Genomic DNA, 17,641 nt, shown 5'->3' with positions numbered 1-17,641 from the left:
AAAAAATGCAAACTCGCTCCCTCCCACACACGCTCACTCTATCATGAATGTCTGCACATGATCATAAATTCATATAGGATCAGTTTTTTAACGAATTTATGCGTCGTCAAGCTTTCGTAATCCCTCCATCCATTCTCTTGCATTGCCTCGTAAATCCCTGCACTCCTACACGCACGACAGGCATTCAGAGCAGTCATACTGTTTTGTTTTCCTCCATGTACAGTATTTTTCCCTTTTCTTGCGTGTTCAACACTCAGTGGGTCATGCACGCCTTGCCGTCCTAAGTGGCCGGAAAATGTCACAATTTAATACTTTCTGAGAGCGTCAGCGACTCGTAGCCATGCACGCGAACAGGCTAAATTGCCTTCACGGCCAAGGAAAAGTGCTTTACGTTGCAGCCAAGAGAGGCAACATTGATACACGAAATTGTTCCTCAGTATAAGTTTTCCTTTAATTTAAGACTTGAAGACAGTAAAGCCGGTATTTCACGTGAACGATTTTGCTGGGAACCCAGACCTTCGGGCGGTGACTTTCGCTGAGCTGCTGTGGGAACATGACATGCACTAATTACACGAGGATGCTGCGTTTGATGGCCATTAGGCAATCTTGGTCTTAATCATGACTTTTAGCGACCGTATACTTACTTTCAAGTAGAAATAGACGTTGATTAATTTGTCAGTCATATTATGTTTTAATATAGTTATTCTTACACCGAAAACAAAAATGCATTTACATTAAATACACACCTCACCCATCCTCCCTCCCTTCCTCACCTCATCTAGATGAATGAGATAAATTTAAAAGTTGCTCAGTTGATACAAATACGGCTGGAGATTTAAGTATAATGGTTAACAGTTTTAAAAACAGAGAAGGCAGAATGTGAATGAATAACAAGCGTTCACGAGTAGTATTGTGGAGCGAAAACATTGGATTGCAAAAAACCTAATCAAAACCCAACTAGGAATAAATACGATATATGCAAAGTCCCTACCTATAAATATTCAAAGTAAATATTCAAAGTAGTATAAAGAGAGAGAGAGAGAGAGAGAGAGAGAGAGAGAGAGAGAGAGAGAGAGAGAGAGAGAGAGAGAGAGAGAGAGAGAGAGAGAGAGAGAGAGAGAGAGAGAGAGAGAGAGAGAGAGAGAGAGAGAATAGGAGAGAGAAGAGAGAGGAGAGAATGCGGGATCAAGCGAGAGCTGTTTATAAACTACTATAAATCAACTATCTATGAAGCTACATTTAAAAATTCAAAGTAGTACAAAAAAGTGGAGAGAGAGAGAGAGAGAGAGAGAGAGAGAGAGAGAGAGAGAGAGAGAGAGAGAGAGAGAGAGAGAGAGAGAGAGAGAGAGAGAGAGAGAGAGAGAGAGAGAGAGAGAGATTTACATAGATTTTGCATAGAAAATCAGACCACACATACCCCATGGTTCAGACTAGGTGTTCTGTCCTTAAACCTAAGTGATTCTACATTAATTAGATGGCTCCAAAACGTTGCATTTCAACTTTTGTTAATATTAAGTTCAAGGAAGTGACGGCTTATTCCATTCTCGCACTACAGCGTTGGTGAAGAAAAATTTGGTGCAGTCTGAATTTACTTGTCTACATTTGAATTTTATGCCATTGTTCCTCGTTCGCAAAGTGTCAGCGATCATAAACAATTTTGATCTGTCTACATTCGTGAAACCATTAAGTATTTTAAAACATTCGATCAGTTTTCCTCGGAGGCGACGTTTCTCAAGAGAGAACATGTTAAGGGTGGAAAGCCTTTCTTCGTAGGATTTTTTGCGCAAGGAAGGGATCATTTTTTTTTCCCGACGCTGAACACCCTTTAATTTAGCAATGTCCTTTGCATATTCCAAGTGGGGTCTGACTAAACTATTGTAGAGCGGGAGTATTACATCTTTATTCTTGAATAAAAAGTTTATTTTAATGAAGCCCAACATTCTGTTCGCTTTATTTGCTGCATCGATGCATTGCTGTGAGAATTTGAGGTTTGACGCGATTTTGACCCCAGGTTCTTAACGCATTGAACGCTTTTGAGTTTAACGCCTCGGACTTCTTATTTCTTGTTCCAACTTGAAGGACCTGGCACTTGTCTACGTTAAAGGGCATCTCCCATCTATCCGACCAAGCTGAAATTTTGTGCAAATCCTCTTGGAGGCTTTGCCTGTCTTCGTCAGTGAGAACCGAGTTACCAGTATCTTTGTGTCGTCTGCAAATTTACTAGTGCGATTATTGAGTCCAACATCCACATCGTTGATGTAAATAATGAAGAGCACTGGGCCAAGAACCGAGCCCTGAGGGACCCCACTAGTGACCGGCGCCCACTCTGAGTTAAATCCGTCAATCACCACTCTTTGTTGTCTGTTGCTCAACCAATTCGCGATCCATTGGTGTAATTGACCGCCAATACCTATTTGCTTTAATTTGTAAAGTAATTTATGATGTGGGGACTTTATCAAACGCTTTCTGGAAATCAAGATAGGCTATGTCTAATGATTTGGTTACGTCATAAACTGAGAAGAGGTCGTTGTAAAAGGTCAATAGGTTTGATAGGCAGGATCCTTTGTTACGGAAACCATGTTGTGAATCCCCAATTAATGAGTGACTTTCAAGGTAACTCACAATTTTGTCTAATTATGCTCTCAAGTAGCTTACCTACAACTGAAGTTAGACTAATGGGCCTGTAATTACCTGGTAATTTTTTGTCTCCTTTCTTAAAAATCGATGAAACGTTAGGCTTTTTCCAATCCGATGGGACGATTCCTTGTCGCAAGGACATATTGAATTGTGAGGGAGGAGAGTATTTCGCTCTTTTTCTCTTTGAGCAGAGTATTATATACTTTGTCAGGTCCAGGACTTTTATTTGTATTAGTGATTGGATGGCTTTAAGGACTTCATCGGTTGTTATTTCAAAGTTAGGCAATGCATGCTCAAGATTTACATTAGTACTGGTGTTGGTGGTAGTGGTTGGAAGACTGTTAGTATTAAATACCGAGGAAAAGTAATTGTTTGAGGTTTGCAATGTGTTGGCTGTCAGTCACTAGTGCACCGTCGCTGTTTGTTAAAGGCCCAATTCCACTTCTGATCGCCTTTCTGTTGTTTATGTAACTGAAGAAGGAATTCAGGTTATTTTACAGTTGGCCGCAATATTTTCTTCATATCTACGCTTTGCCTGACATATTAATCATTTTACCCGTCACCTGACATCATGATAAAGTCTAATGTTTTCGGGCGTGCTTTGTTCTTTCTTTAGCCTGTAAAACAATTTTCTCTCCTTGATTGAGTGTTTAATTTCGCTATTAAACCAAGGTGGGCTTTTATTAGTGTTACTTCGCTTCTCGCACAAAGGGACGAATGTGTTCTGCTGAGTGAGTAAATGATTTTTAAAACTTAGCCAGGCTTCCTCTACATTGCCGCCATCTGTTAGTTGCATTTGTTAGTTTTTGTCGGATTTCTACGAAGTTAGCTCTTTTGAAATTGGGGACCTTTACTTTATTTTCAGTCTCTGATGTTTGAGCTCTAATGTCGACGCGCACTAATTTATGAGCGCAAGAACCGAGGTGTTCTCCTACCGTGACATTACTGACTAGGTTATCTTGGGTCGTTATAACAAGGTCTAGTATGTTATTTTGCCGAGTTGGTTCAGAAACCATTTGGCTTAGATAATTTTATTCTAAAAAATCGATCATTCTATGTGACTCGTCTTCTGTACCAGACAGTGTCGCCCAAGAGAGAGAGAGAGAGAGAGAGAGAGAGAGAGAGAGAGACGAGACGAGACGAGACGAGACGACATTGAGGTGGGAGGAGCAGTTGAACCAGCCGGCGAATCAGGGTGAAGTGAGACGGCCGGGCTAACGTGACCGGGCTGCCTGAGAAGCAGAAAATAGCTACAGCCTATCCGCTCTAGCACCCCCTCAGGTCCATGAGCAAAGTCCCATCCGTGAGCTTTTGTTCACGGATGGGGCCTGCTGAACTAAAATCGTCCCCGTGAAATACCGCCTTAACGCGGGTTTTTCACGGGAACGATTTTGATTGAGCAGGCCCCTTCCGTAAGCAAATGCTGACAGATGGGACTCTACTCATGGACCATAGGGGGTACAAGAGCGGACAGGCTGGAGCTATTTTCTGCTTCTCAGGCAGCCTGCTCACGTTAACCCGGGCGCCTCACTTCACCCTGATTCTCCGGCTGGTTCTTATGCTCCTCCCACCTCAATGACGTCATCAGCCTCAAACACACACGCACACTCTCTCTCTCTCTCTCTCTCTCTTTTTATACTACTTCGAATATTTATAGGTAGGGACTTTGCATATATTGTTTTTATTCCTAGTTGGGTTCTGATTAAGTCTTTTGGAATCCAATGTTTTCGATCCACAGTATTACTCGTGAACGCTTGTTATTCATTCACATTCTGCCTTCTCTGTTTTTAAAACTGTTAACCATTATACTTAAATCTCCAGCCGTATTTGTATCAACTGAGCAACTCTTTAAATTCATTTCATTCATCCAGGTGAGGTGAGGAAGGGAGAAAAAGGATGAGGTGTGTTTAATGTAAATGCATTTTTGTTTTTCGGTGTAAAAATAACTTTATTAAAACATAATATGAATGACAGAAATTAATCAACATCTATTTCTACTTGAAAGTAGGTATACGGTCCATGAAAGTCAAGATCAAGACCAAGATTGCCCAGTGCCCATCAAACGTAGCATCCCCGTGTGATTAGTACATGTCATGTTTCCTCAGCAGCTCAGCGAAAGTTACCGCCCGAAGGTCCCGAGCAAAATCGTTCCCTTGAAATACCGGCTTAAGAATTTAAGAGGGTCAAGGGGAAGGGCATGAAGAGAGTCGGGTATAAAGTGTAATGATAAGAATAGTATCTGTGTGTGTGTGTGTGTGTGTGTGTGTGTGTGTGTGTGTGTGTGTGTGTGTGTGTGCATGTGAAGGTCGTCGGGCTCCATTCTTTGTAGCTTTCATCTCAGAGTTTGGTGTCCGTTTTCCTTTTCCTTCCTTCGTACTGTTGTTGCCTATTTGTTTTGAGTTCTTGCTGATGTATGTGTGCAGGCTTGCCTGCTTACTACTCGATGGAATATTATTGGTTTATATCTGGTTGGTCTCTAGGAACTAGATGGCTGCCGGCTGACTGGCGCACCTCGCTTGTATCTGCTTTCAACACGTCACCCCCGTGACTTGCGCCACCGGTGGTTCCAGCTATCGCGTGTTGCGCCGCTGGTGCCACAAATGCTTGAAAAAAAAATAACGTATAGTTTCTCTTATATACTTTTTTTTTATATGTCCTAAAGGACTTGATTCATTGAGCTCATGTTCAAATCATTAAACAATGACCAACAAAGACTATTGATTTTATTATTTTTAAGTACATAAATTTTCCCTTGAAGAAATCCAAAGAAAGAAGCATGCTTGAAAAAAATTCCTGCTTTACAAGTAGCTACGGGTATGTCACGTGACCACATACTAATAATTTCAGTCATTTGTCTCATCTTGACGCGCGTCCGTGCGGGGAAAATCTCTTTATTCCATTGAATCCGAATGTGTTTGTCATTATGAACCATGACCACCAAGACTACTGTTAGATTGGACACGTTGACTAGACTTATCATATTCATACTTCTATAGTTGAGTTTTAATGTGTGGTCAATAGATTTATCTATCTATCTATTTGTATATGTCTGTCTGTTTACCTATATTTTATCCATGTCGATATATAAAGCTATATATGCATCTCTATCTAGCTTTATATCTATCTATCTATCTACCTATCTACCTCAATGGATAAACAGTTTGCAGCATCAAGATATCTCTGAAACTACATAAACATAATCACTGTCTTCTGTCTTCATAACAGTGTTCTCATACAAGGAGTCTTCTGCTGTGGCTTTCTTTTTATATGTATGTCTTGCCCTTGGTCTGTCCTCTGTATCGTAAAAAAAAAAAAAAAAAAAAAAAAAATAGCTTCATCATTCCTTTCTCCTCGCCTGCAGAGCTCCGTGCGCTGGGCCTGGCCTACGAGGAGCTGCCGCCCATGTCCACGGTGGGGGCGAAGGGCAAGGACATAATGATCCCGTGCAAGCCGATCAGGACGGAGCAGGGCGCTGCCAACGTCACGTGGATCAGGAACGCGATGGTCATGAACGACGATCGTCGCTACGTGCTACCCAACGGAACGCTGCTCATCAAAACGGTACGTATAAGTCATCCAAGTTATACTATGAAAGTTCTCCAAGCTGCTCAGTCATCCAGGTTATGCTACGTAAGTCATTCAAGTTACGCAAGGCGTCAACGGCGCATACGTCATTTTAGGTACTACGTAAGTCATTCAAGTTATATCATGTAAATCGTCCAAGTTGTGCTACGTAAGGCATTAAAGATACGTGAGTCATTCACGGCGCCTACGTCATTCTAGATATCATGTAAGTCATTCAAATTATACGGTGTACTACGAAGTACTACGTAAATCATCCAAGTTTAACTGTGTAAGCCATTTAAGGTTGTACGTTGGTCATCCTAGTTATACGGCGTAAGTCATCTAAGGTTCTACGTGAGTCATTTCAGACATAATAGGTAAATCATGCTAGGTACGCAAGTCACCCAGCAAATGATCCGCTCATCCGCCCCTTACTCATTTCTCACCTCCTCTGCCCTTCACCCACCCATGCACGTCACCTCCCGTGTCCCTCACCCATCAAGGGGCGTAAGTCATCCAAGGAGCGTGTCGTCCCTCCATCCGCCCGTCACCAATCCATCACCTCACCTGCCCCTCACCACCCTCCTGTCACCGCCTTTGCCCCTCACATATCAAGTTACGTAAGTCATCCCGCCATCCTCCCTTTACCATCCTCGGTGACCCCAGTGCTCTCCACTCCCCATCCCCTGTGTCGCCTCTGCTCCCCGGCCTCGCATCACCAGCTGGTACTCCATTGATGACTCCTCCACATACGACCAGTCAGAAAAGGAAGTATTACCGCTCTTATCTGCTCGCTTTGATGTATTAAGTTATTTATATTTCTTTTAGACAGAAAAGTGTGTGTGTGTGTGTGTGTGTGTGTGTGTGTGTGTGTGTGTGTGTGTGTGTGTGTGTGTGTGTGTGTGTGTGTGTGTGTGTCATTCATTCGTCTTCTCTATATTCCAACTGTATTATATTTCATGCCCCTTTAGCAAGGATTATAATTTCCTTAATGTTGCTCTTTCATTCTGCTCAAATCACTTGTTTTCCTTAATTATTTATGTCTGTATTCTGTATGCATGTATGCATGTATATACATATGTATGCATGTGCATACCTTACTTTACCTCACCGGAGTACAAGTCCAATGACATCGGCGACCATGGAACGCCATTTATTCCTCTCAGATGCCATCCTCACAAAGTCTGCCACTTTCCTTCCTCCGCCAATATCTTTCAAAAGACTGTCCATGAATTTCATCCTTTGTTCACCGTTTGCTCTCACTCTTATCGCTCTCCACAAGTCACTCTCAGGACCTTTGTCTTTCTTAACATTACCCACAAACTTCAGCAGTCTGTTTTTGACACTGTTTGCCTGCTTTATGAATCCCTCTCGTGGGTTCATTCTTACTCTCAACCTCTGTCTTCTGGTTATTCCCATAATCTTTGTCTTCTTAAGAGTTTACCTTCAAACCTCTTCTCACCCATGATTCCTAAATCTCGTTTTGCAAACTCTACCTTCTTTTCAGAATACGTCCGTATATATATATATATATATATATATATATATATATATATATATATATATATATATATATATATATATATATATATTTATGTATATATATATGTATGTATATATTATATATATGTATGTATATATATATATATATATATATATATATATATCTATATATATATATATATATATATATATATATATATATATATATATACATATATATATATATATATATATATATATATATATATATATATATATATATATATATATATATGTATATATATATATATATATATATATATATATATATATATATATATATATATATATATATATATATATATATATATATATATATATATATATTGAAAATTATTCCCATTCCTTTCTCCAAAATTTAGTCTTTCCATGTCTTTCAGATCATTCATAGATTTTTACCAATACTTCGAAAATAAATATACATGGATGTCTCGCTTCTCTCTGGATGTCACCCCAGTATGTCTCCTCATCTTCTATCTTCACTGTTTCACTGTAATTGCAGTACTGTTTTCTCTCCACCCTTATGTCTTAACCATACAGTCCTATTTCCTGCAATATAACGATTTAATCAAGCCGCTCTATATCGAATGCTTTTTCAAACTCTACAGAGCAGATGTAAATATCCTTTCTCATTTCAATTGCCCTTTCTGCAAAAAAAAAAGTCAGTGAGAACATTGCATGAGTGGTCCCATTACTGGCAATCCTATTACGTAATCTGTTTCATATCCCTCTTAGAATTATTTTTCAGATACTTTAGCATATTTACACTTATGCTTCTCGTCCGATGATGTTCACGCTACGCTTTTCCTTCATCCTTTGGGAGAGTCATGAAAACTTATTCCCTCATTACTTCAGGAACATAACCCGCATCATTTATCCTACTCGCCAGATATTTTATTTTATTCGCAAGATCCTCAACCGCCTCCACCATTTCGACTGATATTTGATCCTCTCCGCAAATTTTCCTCTTTTAATTCTTCTGATTACTTTCTCTACTTCTTCCTGCAAAATTGATGGACTCTCTAATTCCCCACCCTCTCCGGCTTTTCACCTCTTGTCGCCATTCAGTTTTTTTTTTTTTTTCCCATCTCTTCAAAATATCCGATATATCCACCAATATATTTTTATGTTTATGTTTTGATAGTGAACTTCTTATAGATGTTTCCAGTTAGATCTTTGTTTTATACTTTTTGCCGTGCAACTGCATTTTATCAAGCTGTTCCATTCCGTCTTTTTTCCTCCATCTAAATCAAAAAAATTTCAGTCTTACCCCTCCCTTTTTATCTCCTCTGCCCTTCTGACACTTCCCTCCGCCACTCCCAACGCTACTTTCTGCATATTCTCCCAGATTTCCTCAATACCATCGGCTCTCTCTTCTTCTGCCTTAAAAAGATGTCAATCAATAATGCGGTGAAAGTACGGAGAGACAGAAGAGTTACTAAGCGGAGGGATATATATATATATATATATATATATATATATATATATATATATATATATATATATATATATATATATATATATATATATATATATATATATATATATATATATATAATTTAAATCATTACATATTTCACTCTTGATATAACACTTAAATCATTTTATATATAGTATATTTAATTTTTATTTAAATCATGATTCTTTTACTCTATACGTGTGTATGCGTGTATCTATATGTAGCTTTTTTAACCAGCTTTCAAACTATCTGTGATTTTACTATTAAATTAATATAAAATTAATGGTTAGTTAGTTCAAATCTCTGAGTCAAATCATTATTAATTTTCCTCTCTCTCTCTCTCTCTCTCTCTCTCTCTCTCTCTCTCTCTCTCTCTCTCTCTCTCTCTCTCTCTCTCTCTCTCTCTCTCTCTCTCTCTCTCTCTCTCTCTCTCTCTTTTTTTAATCAAGGGTATAGTACGAAGAGGAAGTGGGTTAGTGGTGAGGTACAGGTGGGGAATAGGAAAGACAGTAGGAGTGTACAGTTGTATGGTGTAGGTTCGTTGGTTGTTCTGGTGTAGTTATTGTTTATCGGGCACCTTATTTGTATACCCCCGGCGTGCTGGGGGTGTGTGTGTTTGAATTGTTTGTGTGTAGAGAGCTAAGCTAAGCTATGGCGTCACTTGTGTGAAGTGATGTGTGGGCGGTTGTTCTCGTAGTGACTTCAAGCTGCGCGGAAACCAGGGATGGACCAAGTTCGTGCTGCCATCAAGCTCCTTGACGTGGGTGTAGTTCACGTCGTCTTGCTGGTCTAGTTTCTCCCATATCTTTCCGGCGGCCTCCCGTAGCCTTGTGCTGACTAGTTGTATTCCGTGTCTGCGGTGTTGTGCTGCTGTGTTTTCCGTGTACGGGTATTTCTGTCCGGTGGCAAATCTCAGCGCTTTGTTCTGCAGCCTCTGAAGCTGTAACATCTTGGTGAGGGAAGCCATGTGTGTCGGGATGAGTGAATAGTCTAGTATAGAAAGGATCTTAGTCTTTACTACATACAGTTTGAGCCGCTCTGTGAAGTGCCAGAATCTGTTTAGAGATGTGAGGGCTGTTTTAACTTTCATGGTTTTGTCGTTGACATGTTTAACGATCAGGCCGGTGGATGTCACTGTGTGGCCTAATATCTGGCATTGTTTTTGGTGGGAGATGGTGTTGCCCTGTATTTGTATGTCATTTATTCTCTCTCTCTCTCTCTCTCTCTCTCTCTCTCTCTCTCTCTCTCTCTCTCTCTCTCTCTCTCTCTCTCTCTTTTTGCTATTGCGGCTAATTGGCTGTATGCACGCAGCCCTTATGCCGCCCAATCCCTTATCAGCGTCCGAAAATCGTCCCCTAAACGCTTGTTTGTGTTGCTGGTGGCAGGGTCATCATGTGTGCTTCCTGACTTGCACAACACCACCACGTTTCTACCGAACCCCACAACAACACCACGACCTTCCTCACCTTATGCTTTATGCCCCCACAACACCCCAGTCTTACACCCTTTGCCTCCTCTCCTACACCACCACGCCCTTTCTCACCCTATGTTTCCTGTCTTCATAACACTCCCGCCTTAAACCCTTTGCTTCCTAACCTGGCTTCACTATGCGCGTTACATGACGTTGTGCTGATATATGGTCCCACAGCGCTACCATGTGTACATCTAACTTTTCTAAACCCTTTGTTCTCGAATCTTGCCACACCATGCACTTTTGAACTCTGCTGCACCCTCTGTTTCATGACCCCACCCGAACAGCCTGTGCCTCTTTCACCATCATGTTCCTCGTGACCCCCACAACATGACTCCCTGGCCCTCCCGACCCTTCAACGCCACCCTGCATATTTCATGACCCTACCTACACCATGCGCCTCTAAACCTTGCTCTACCCTCTGCTTCATGACCCCACCCTACGGTAACAGCCTGTCTCCTACCTACACCACCACGTTCCTCATGACCTCATCCCTGGCCCTCCCGACCCCTCAACGCCACCCTGCACACTTCATGACCCGCCCACACAAACACCGAACATACGTCATATCTCACCACTTTCCTCGTAAGTTTTAACTCTGCGCCTGCTTGAAGGATTATCGAAGATGGAATGCACTTCGTAATTTTTTTATAAGACGCTGGATGCACGATGACTGAACTTCATGGTGGCGATGATGGTAGTGGTGGTCTTAGAGATATTAATCATGGAAGGCAGTGGTGGCTGAAGTGGTAAAACTGAAACTGATGGATGAGAGAGTTTGTAAGATGTAGCAGGACATGAAATAGGTGGTGGAAACATGTCTCAGAGGTGGAGAGGCGCGGAAAAAATTGGCGGGGAATAAAAAGGATGAAACAAAGAGGAAGAGAGCTGTGGAAAGCCTGTGAAGCCTAAAGATAAAAGGGATTGAATACAGGTGGACAGATGGAGGAGAGCATGTGGGATATGGAGGATGGATGTGATGAAACAGAAAGATAGAGAAGTGGAAGAGAGTCTGGAGTAGAGGCTAGGCAGTGAAAGGGATGGAACAGAGAGGTGTAGAAGTGAAGGAATGCTTGTGGAGTATGAAGTATAGAATAGGGAGGAGAGGGGATGGAATAGAGAGGAAGGGGTGGAAGAGAAGTTGTAGGGAATACGAATGAGACGGAGAGTATGGAGCAGTGACTGAGTGCATACTGGAAGAAAAGTTTAAGTGCTAAGGGAGAAGAAGGGTCTGTAATGGAAGTAGAAATTTAGGGTGTGAGCGAAGTGCTGGAGTGCTTGAGGGAGGAGGTAAAGAGACGTAGTAGTAGTAGTAGTAGTAGTAGTAGTAGTAGGAGGAGGAGGAGGAGGAGAAAGGAGTGAAACAATTGGTGGAGTGGAGTGTCTGAGGAAAGCGGTGAAGTAGAGAAGAGACGCAGGCAGTTAGTGAAGCGCAGACGAGTTTGATGTCGTTGATTGAGTGGAGGGGGCTTGAGGTAGGTGATGGAGAGGAGGCGGACTTGAGGCAGCAGCTGGAATGAATGTCTTTCAAGTAGGCGGTGGAGTGGGAAAGGGGCCGAGGCAGCTAAGTGGACCGGAAAGCCTTGGAGAAGGTTGTAGAGTGAAGCTAGACTTAAACAGGCAGTGGAGTGGAGGATCTTCGGTCAGATGGTCGAATGAGAATGAGCTGAGACTGGCATGTAAGTGATGGTAAGAAAGCGGAGGAGGAGGACTCTGAAGTACTATATATGTGTGTGAAAAGGATGAATAATTGTCAAGATTCTGAACACACACACACACACACACACACACACACACACACACACACACACACACACACACACACACACACACACACACACACACACACACACACACACACACACACACACACACACACACACACACACACACACACACACACACACACACACGCACACACATGAAAATTGTAGAAGTCAGGACATATAGAGAATCAGGTGAAGAGAAAGAAAATTAGAGCATTGGCCAGAGCACGATAGAATACACGGACACCAGGCAGAGATATGTGAAGGGCGTTAGGTAAAACCTTTGTCATGCAGTTTACTATATACCAAAAAATGATGATGATGATGATTGCCGTTGTATCTCACTGTCTGTCTTTGTTACAGGTGAATTTTTCCGACCAAGGAATGTACAGCTGCGTCCTCACCGTCGGCAACTACAGCGTCACCTCGCCATTCGTGTACCTGGTGTTAGCATGTAAGTTGATGTGTTTTACATTTTGTTTGCAAACAGTTTAAATGATCACTCTGCGTAAAGTCTAAACAAGTGCTTTTTGTGTGGTTTTCATGTAACAAATGAAGATCAGGTGGCGCAGAGTGAGAGTGGAAGGTGATTTCTAATATTTTTTATTCCTTGTGCTCTTGGACTCTAATCGTAGAGGGTAAGTTGGATCACTTTGTAGGAGGATTGTGCTCCGTGAGGATAAAGAGCTGCCTTGCCTCAAGAGTCTGACATATAGACCACCAGCAACAGGGAAGTAATGCTTTATGTTCTTAACACATCACTGAGTTTTCACAGTGTGTCTATGTCTTCCCTAAGGTGTTCATTGTAGTGAGATTAACTTATATATATATATATATATATATATATATATATATATATATATATATATATATATATATATATATATATATATATATATATATAGATAGATAGATAGATAGATAGATAGATAGATAGATAGATAGATAGATAGATAGATAGATAGATAGATAGATAGATAGATATATGGAGGAGGTGGCTGAGTGGTTAGCGTGCTGGTCCCGTGTTCGCTGCGTACTGGACGATGCAGATTCGAATTTGCCGCTACAACCTGGAAATTTTCAGCCATCACCGAGCGGCCTAAGACTAGGCACATGCTGTTCTGAAGACCACATATCAACCGGCACTCTAGAAGAATTGTCCGAGGGAAATCAAGAATGAGTTCCAGGGGGCAACATAAGCCAAGAAAAGATGGTGCCACTATAAACACTTGCCTACGCCACAATGGGCTGGGGCCGACCATCAGGCCCTACCAAGAGAGTCTACCGGCGCCACAGGCGAAAACGTAATATATATATATATATATATATATATATATATATATATATATATATATATATATATATATATATATATATATATATATATTGTTTCACCGCATAGAATGCATGGGAGGATTTGGAACCAGTGTCGTTGGGTAGTTTATTATCTCCACGAACCCCATCCCAGGCGACTATAATTTTTTAGGCGTTGTGTCGTAGGTGAGTCGTCCTTTTTATACGGTTGAGAAAACAGTTCAAGGGCAATAAACAAAAGCAAACAGAAGGAGTAACGCAAATTTCACCGCATTTTCTTGCACCATTTTCAAGAGATGTCTTTCTACCTCCCCTGATATTTCATTGTAATAGGTAATGTCAGTGGATAGTTTACTGTGTCAATGAACCTCACCCAGAGTCACGATGAGTCCTCAGGCGTTGTGTCGGGGCTGAATCCTTCCGAGGCTTAGTCCCAACATTTTCTCGGGCCATTTTTCAAAAGGTGGTTGGTTTTTCTGCATCGTGTGTGTATAAAATGCCCATCTCGCTTTACTTGTAGCCCATCACGGCCATCATGGAGCCGCCCTTCTTGTTAGCATTGTAATAGTAGCCCTGAAGCCGCTCACATCCCGCGGCCTAGCTTAGCAGCGAGTCATGTGCGTTCTTGCCTACGCCTCCTGCAGAGGTAATGACGCGGGGGTATTTAATTCTCAGGGGTAAGTACAACTTGCATCTTCGTCCGTCTAGCCGCGGCCCTTCTTGTAACTAGCAACTGAGTCTGGGCTGATATGTTCTGCGGCACAATGTTGTTTGCTGTTCCGCCTTGTCGTTCGTACTAAATAGTCTGTTATTGTCTTCAAGGGGCCTTCCCTGCAATGGCAAAGCTCATAATAGATACACGGCATAACCTGGCTTGTTTGTGGAGATTATAACACACTGCTTTCTATGTGTTCGTGCGTATGTGATTTTTTTTTGTGTGTGTGTAAGGAGGCGACACTAGAGAAAATATGCGAATTACTGCCTTGTTGACGCGTTACAGACCCTCTAATAGCGGGAAGTGAACCCCTAACTGACATGAAAGCCGTCCCAATAATCATTTATTGCTGTAAGGGGGAACATGACGCTAAGTGTGATTTTTACTGTGTGACAAGAGGAACCGAGGCTCGAGGGTGGTAGCGTCACGGCGGCACGTTAATTGATAAGGATAATCTCCTCACCTACGTGCGTGCGTGCGTGCGGGGACGTTTGCTTCCTTTATCAGTGTGGAGGTTCGTCTGTCTCACCTTCGTTACCGTCGTTTATTGATTAATGTTTGTTTATCAATTTATGAATTCATTTTTTTCATCCTTTTTATTTACTTATTTATTTTTTTTTTTTTTTACGTTCGCCTAACAATGTGTGTAATTACTGGACTGTTGTTAAGGAATGGAATCTATACACACACAAAAAAAAACAAAAAAAAACGCACACACACACACACACACACACACACACACACACACACACACACATATTTGCAACTCAATGTTTCTCTCTCATTAGCTTGCATATGTTTTACTCTTCGTCTTTTTCATCAGCGTTCCTATCAAACACTTATATCACACCTCTATCATGCAAACAACTTCTTGCCCTTTAAGCATTTCACTGTTTGTAAGAGTGGCGTGGTGTGAGTTTTCCTTAATTTGTTCAGCTCTTGCTCTGCTTCCTCCTATCGTAAGAAAATATAAATCAAACACTATAAGAGACGATTTGTTAAGGTTTCACTCTACACGAGGGAGGGGAACATGCTTTCTCCTTATCTGTGAACCCAATAACCCGCGTCTGAACTTCCTCCCTTCCCTCGGCCTGGGGTGGTCTGCCTCTCGTTACAACACATCCTTCAGCCTGACGCATTGCTCTTTTTCTTCGTAGTTCGCCTTACGTCATCACCATAACATGTACCAACTAATCTCCTTTTGGAACCTTTCTGTGTGTCCTTCCTAGGGGGTGGGGGATGGAGTGGGGGGTGATAAAAGGGTTGAGAAATATTAATCTACAGGTTGGGTGGGTCGAGTCATTAGTTGTTGTTAGAAAGAAAGTTAGGCTCCATAGATTGATTAATTAAAAGGGGGGATGGAATGATTCGTGAGAAGATGAATCGATGAATGGTTGGATGGGTAAAGATTGTAAAAAGAAAAGATAGTTGGGTAATAGTATGATACGTTGCGGGTTTTTCAATGCTTTCTTTGATCTGTTGTCTTCTTCTCCCGTGTATAAAAGAAAATCTCAGCATCGTCAACTTCTGTCATCGTCCTCCTGTAATATGTTTTCTTCTCCCGTATAGGAAAAAAATATAAACACCGTCAAGTCCAGTTATCGTCTTTTGGTCTGTTTTCTTCTCCCGAATATGAAAAAAAAAAAATATCAGCATCGTCAAATCCCGTCAACGTCCTCCCTCCCCTCACACGCCCCGCCTCAGTCTGTCTGTTCACGAGTATGACTGCATTTATATCTTGGTATTTTTTGCGGTTTTATTTTTTTCCCTAAACAAGTTGGGCAGTATACGATATGCGAGTTTGAACTCTCTAACGTCCTCTTTATTTTCTTATCGCACATATGACAACTCATGGCTATTTTTTCTTCTTTGTGATTGGTAGTGGTGATGTGCATGACACAGAAAAAACGAGAAAAAAATCGCAGAATTAGTCACCTAAAAGAACACAAAGAGTTAACACCGTTTGGGGTGAATGGGACATCCTTATCAAGAAGAAAAACATCAATAAAGTATTCATTTTCGGTGCTGTGTGTTGGCATGAGCGAGTCTCTTGGGAGAATGAAGCTCGTCCTTACGAACACACAACACCAAAAAAGAATGATATAAAAACACAACATCGAGAAATGGATAAAATGAACACATTTTATCCACCTAACGTCAACAAAGTTATAAGTGAAAAAACTCGCAGGACTAGTCACCTAAAAGAACAAATTTAACATCAAGGTGAGTCCCGTTTGGGGTGTATAAGACACGGCTTTATCAACAAGGGGAAAGGTAAAGTTGGAGGGATACGCTAAAGCTGCGCGTGGCCTCGGTCCTCATGTCCGTCACATGATCCCTTAAGCCCCACGCGGGGAATAACCAATCTCCCCGGGACGCAGGGCTATAGTGTGACATCCGGGTTACCGGAGTTACCTTCCCCAGGTATATATTTATCGATTGGCCCAAGTGGAAGGATAAACAGGTGGATGGACTGTTCACCGACTGCCTCTCCGGGATTCGAACCCAGGCCCACGGATTCTTAGCTAAGCATGCTAACTAATTTACCGCGGAGGCGTTATTATCAACAACAACAAAACAGCCAATACTTTTTTTTTTGGGGGGGGTGCGTGTTGGTATGAGTGAGTTTGGGGAGAATGAGGCTCGTTCATCTCAACACACAACACCAGAAAGTGATGTTACAAACACACAACATCAAGAAAATTAAAATATAAACACACATTATCCACCTTCAGGCCCCTTTCACACGGGGCCACTTAGCAGAGCTTCTCAGCAGCGCTGCAACAGAACTACTCACGCGCGTCGGTGGCGCTGCTAACGCACATCAGTTGTACTGCTAACGCGCGTCGGTGGCGCTGCAATCGCGCGTCAGTGGCGCTGCTATCGCGCGTCAGTGGCGCTGCAAACGCCCGACTCAGTTTTAGCAGCGCTGTTGAGAAGCGCTGATAAAGCCCCTTTCAGACGGGGCCACTTAGCAGCGCTTCTCAGCAGCGCTGCTAAAATTGAGTCGGGCGTTAGCAGCGCTACAGTCGCACCACTCACGCTCTGTTAAAATGTGACGCGGCTGCAGCTACGTGTGAAAGCTACCATTGAATGCCATGTATTGTGGCGAACAGCGCTTCTTTTTGTTGTCATCACCGACGGCGAAGACAGCCACTCAAAAGCGTCTGCAG

At 41.9% G+C, this 17,641-nt stretch overlaps 1 protein-coding gene across 8 annotated transcripts in view; it reads left to right on the top strand.

Moving 5' to 3' along the window:
- The first annotated feature begins 5,934 nt into the window (after window positions 1-5,934).
- The window catches only part of LOC126996653 (protogenin-like), an 88,180-nt gene continuing 76,473 nt past the window's right edge, over window positions 5,935-17,641 (top strand). For 4 of the 8 annotated variants that reach the window (XM_050857337.1, XM_050857336.1, XM_050857341.1 and 1 more), the window contains exons 1-2: window positions 5,939-6,198; window positions 12,803-12,893. In XM_050857337.1, the coding sequence (XP_050713294.1) occupies window positions 6,040-6,198; window positions 12,803-12,893 (250 nt within the window). In that variant the 5' untranslated portion in view covers window positions 5,939-6,039. Of the gene's footprint in view, window positions 6,199-12,802; window positions 12,894-17,641 lie in introns of all 8 variants that reach the window. The other 4 variants (XM_050857340.1, XM_050857339.1, XM_050857338.1 and 1 more) reach the window with 4 other exon arrangements.

This window comes from Eriocheir sinensis, chromosome 10 (assembly GCF_024679095.1).
Source record: "Eriocheir sinensis breed Jianghai 21 chromosome 10, ASM2467909v1, whole genome shotgun sequence".
NCBI lineage: Eukaryota > Metazoa > Arthropoda > Malacostraca > Decapoda > Varunidae > Eriocheir > Eriocheir sinensis.
Note: the sequence above shows the minus strand (reverse complement) of the source record. Positions and strands in the feature narration are given on the sequence as shown.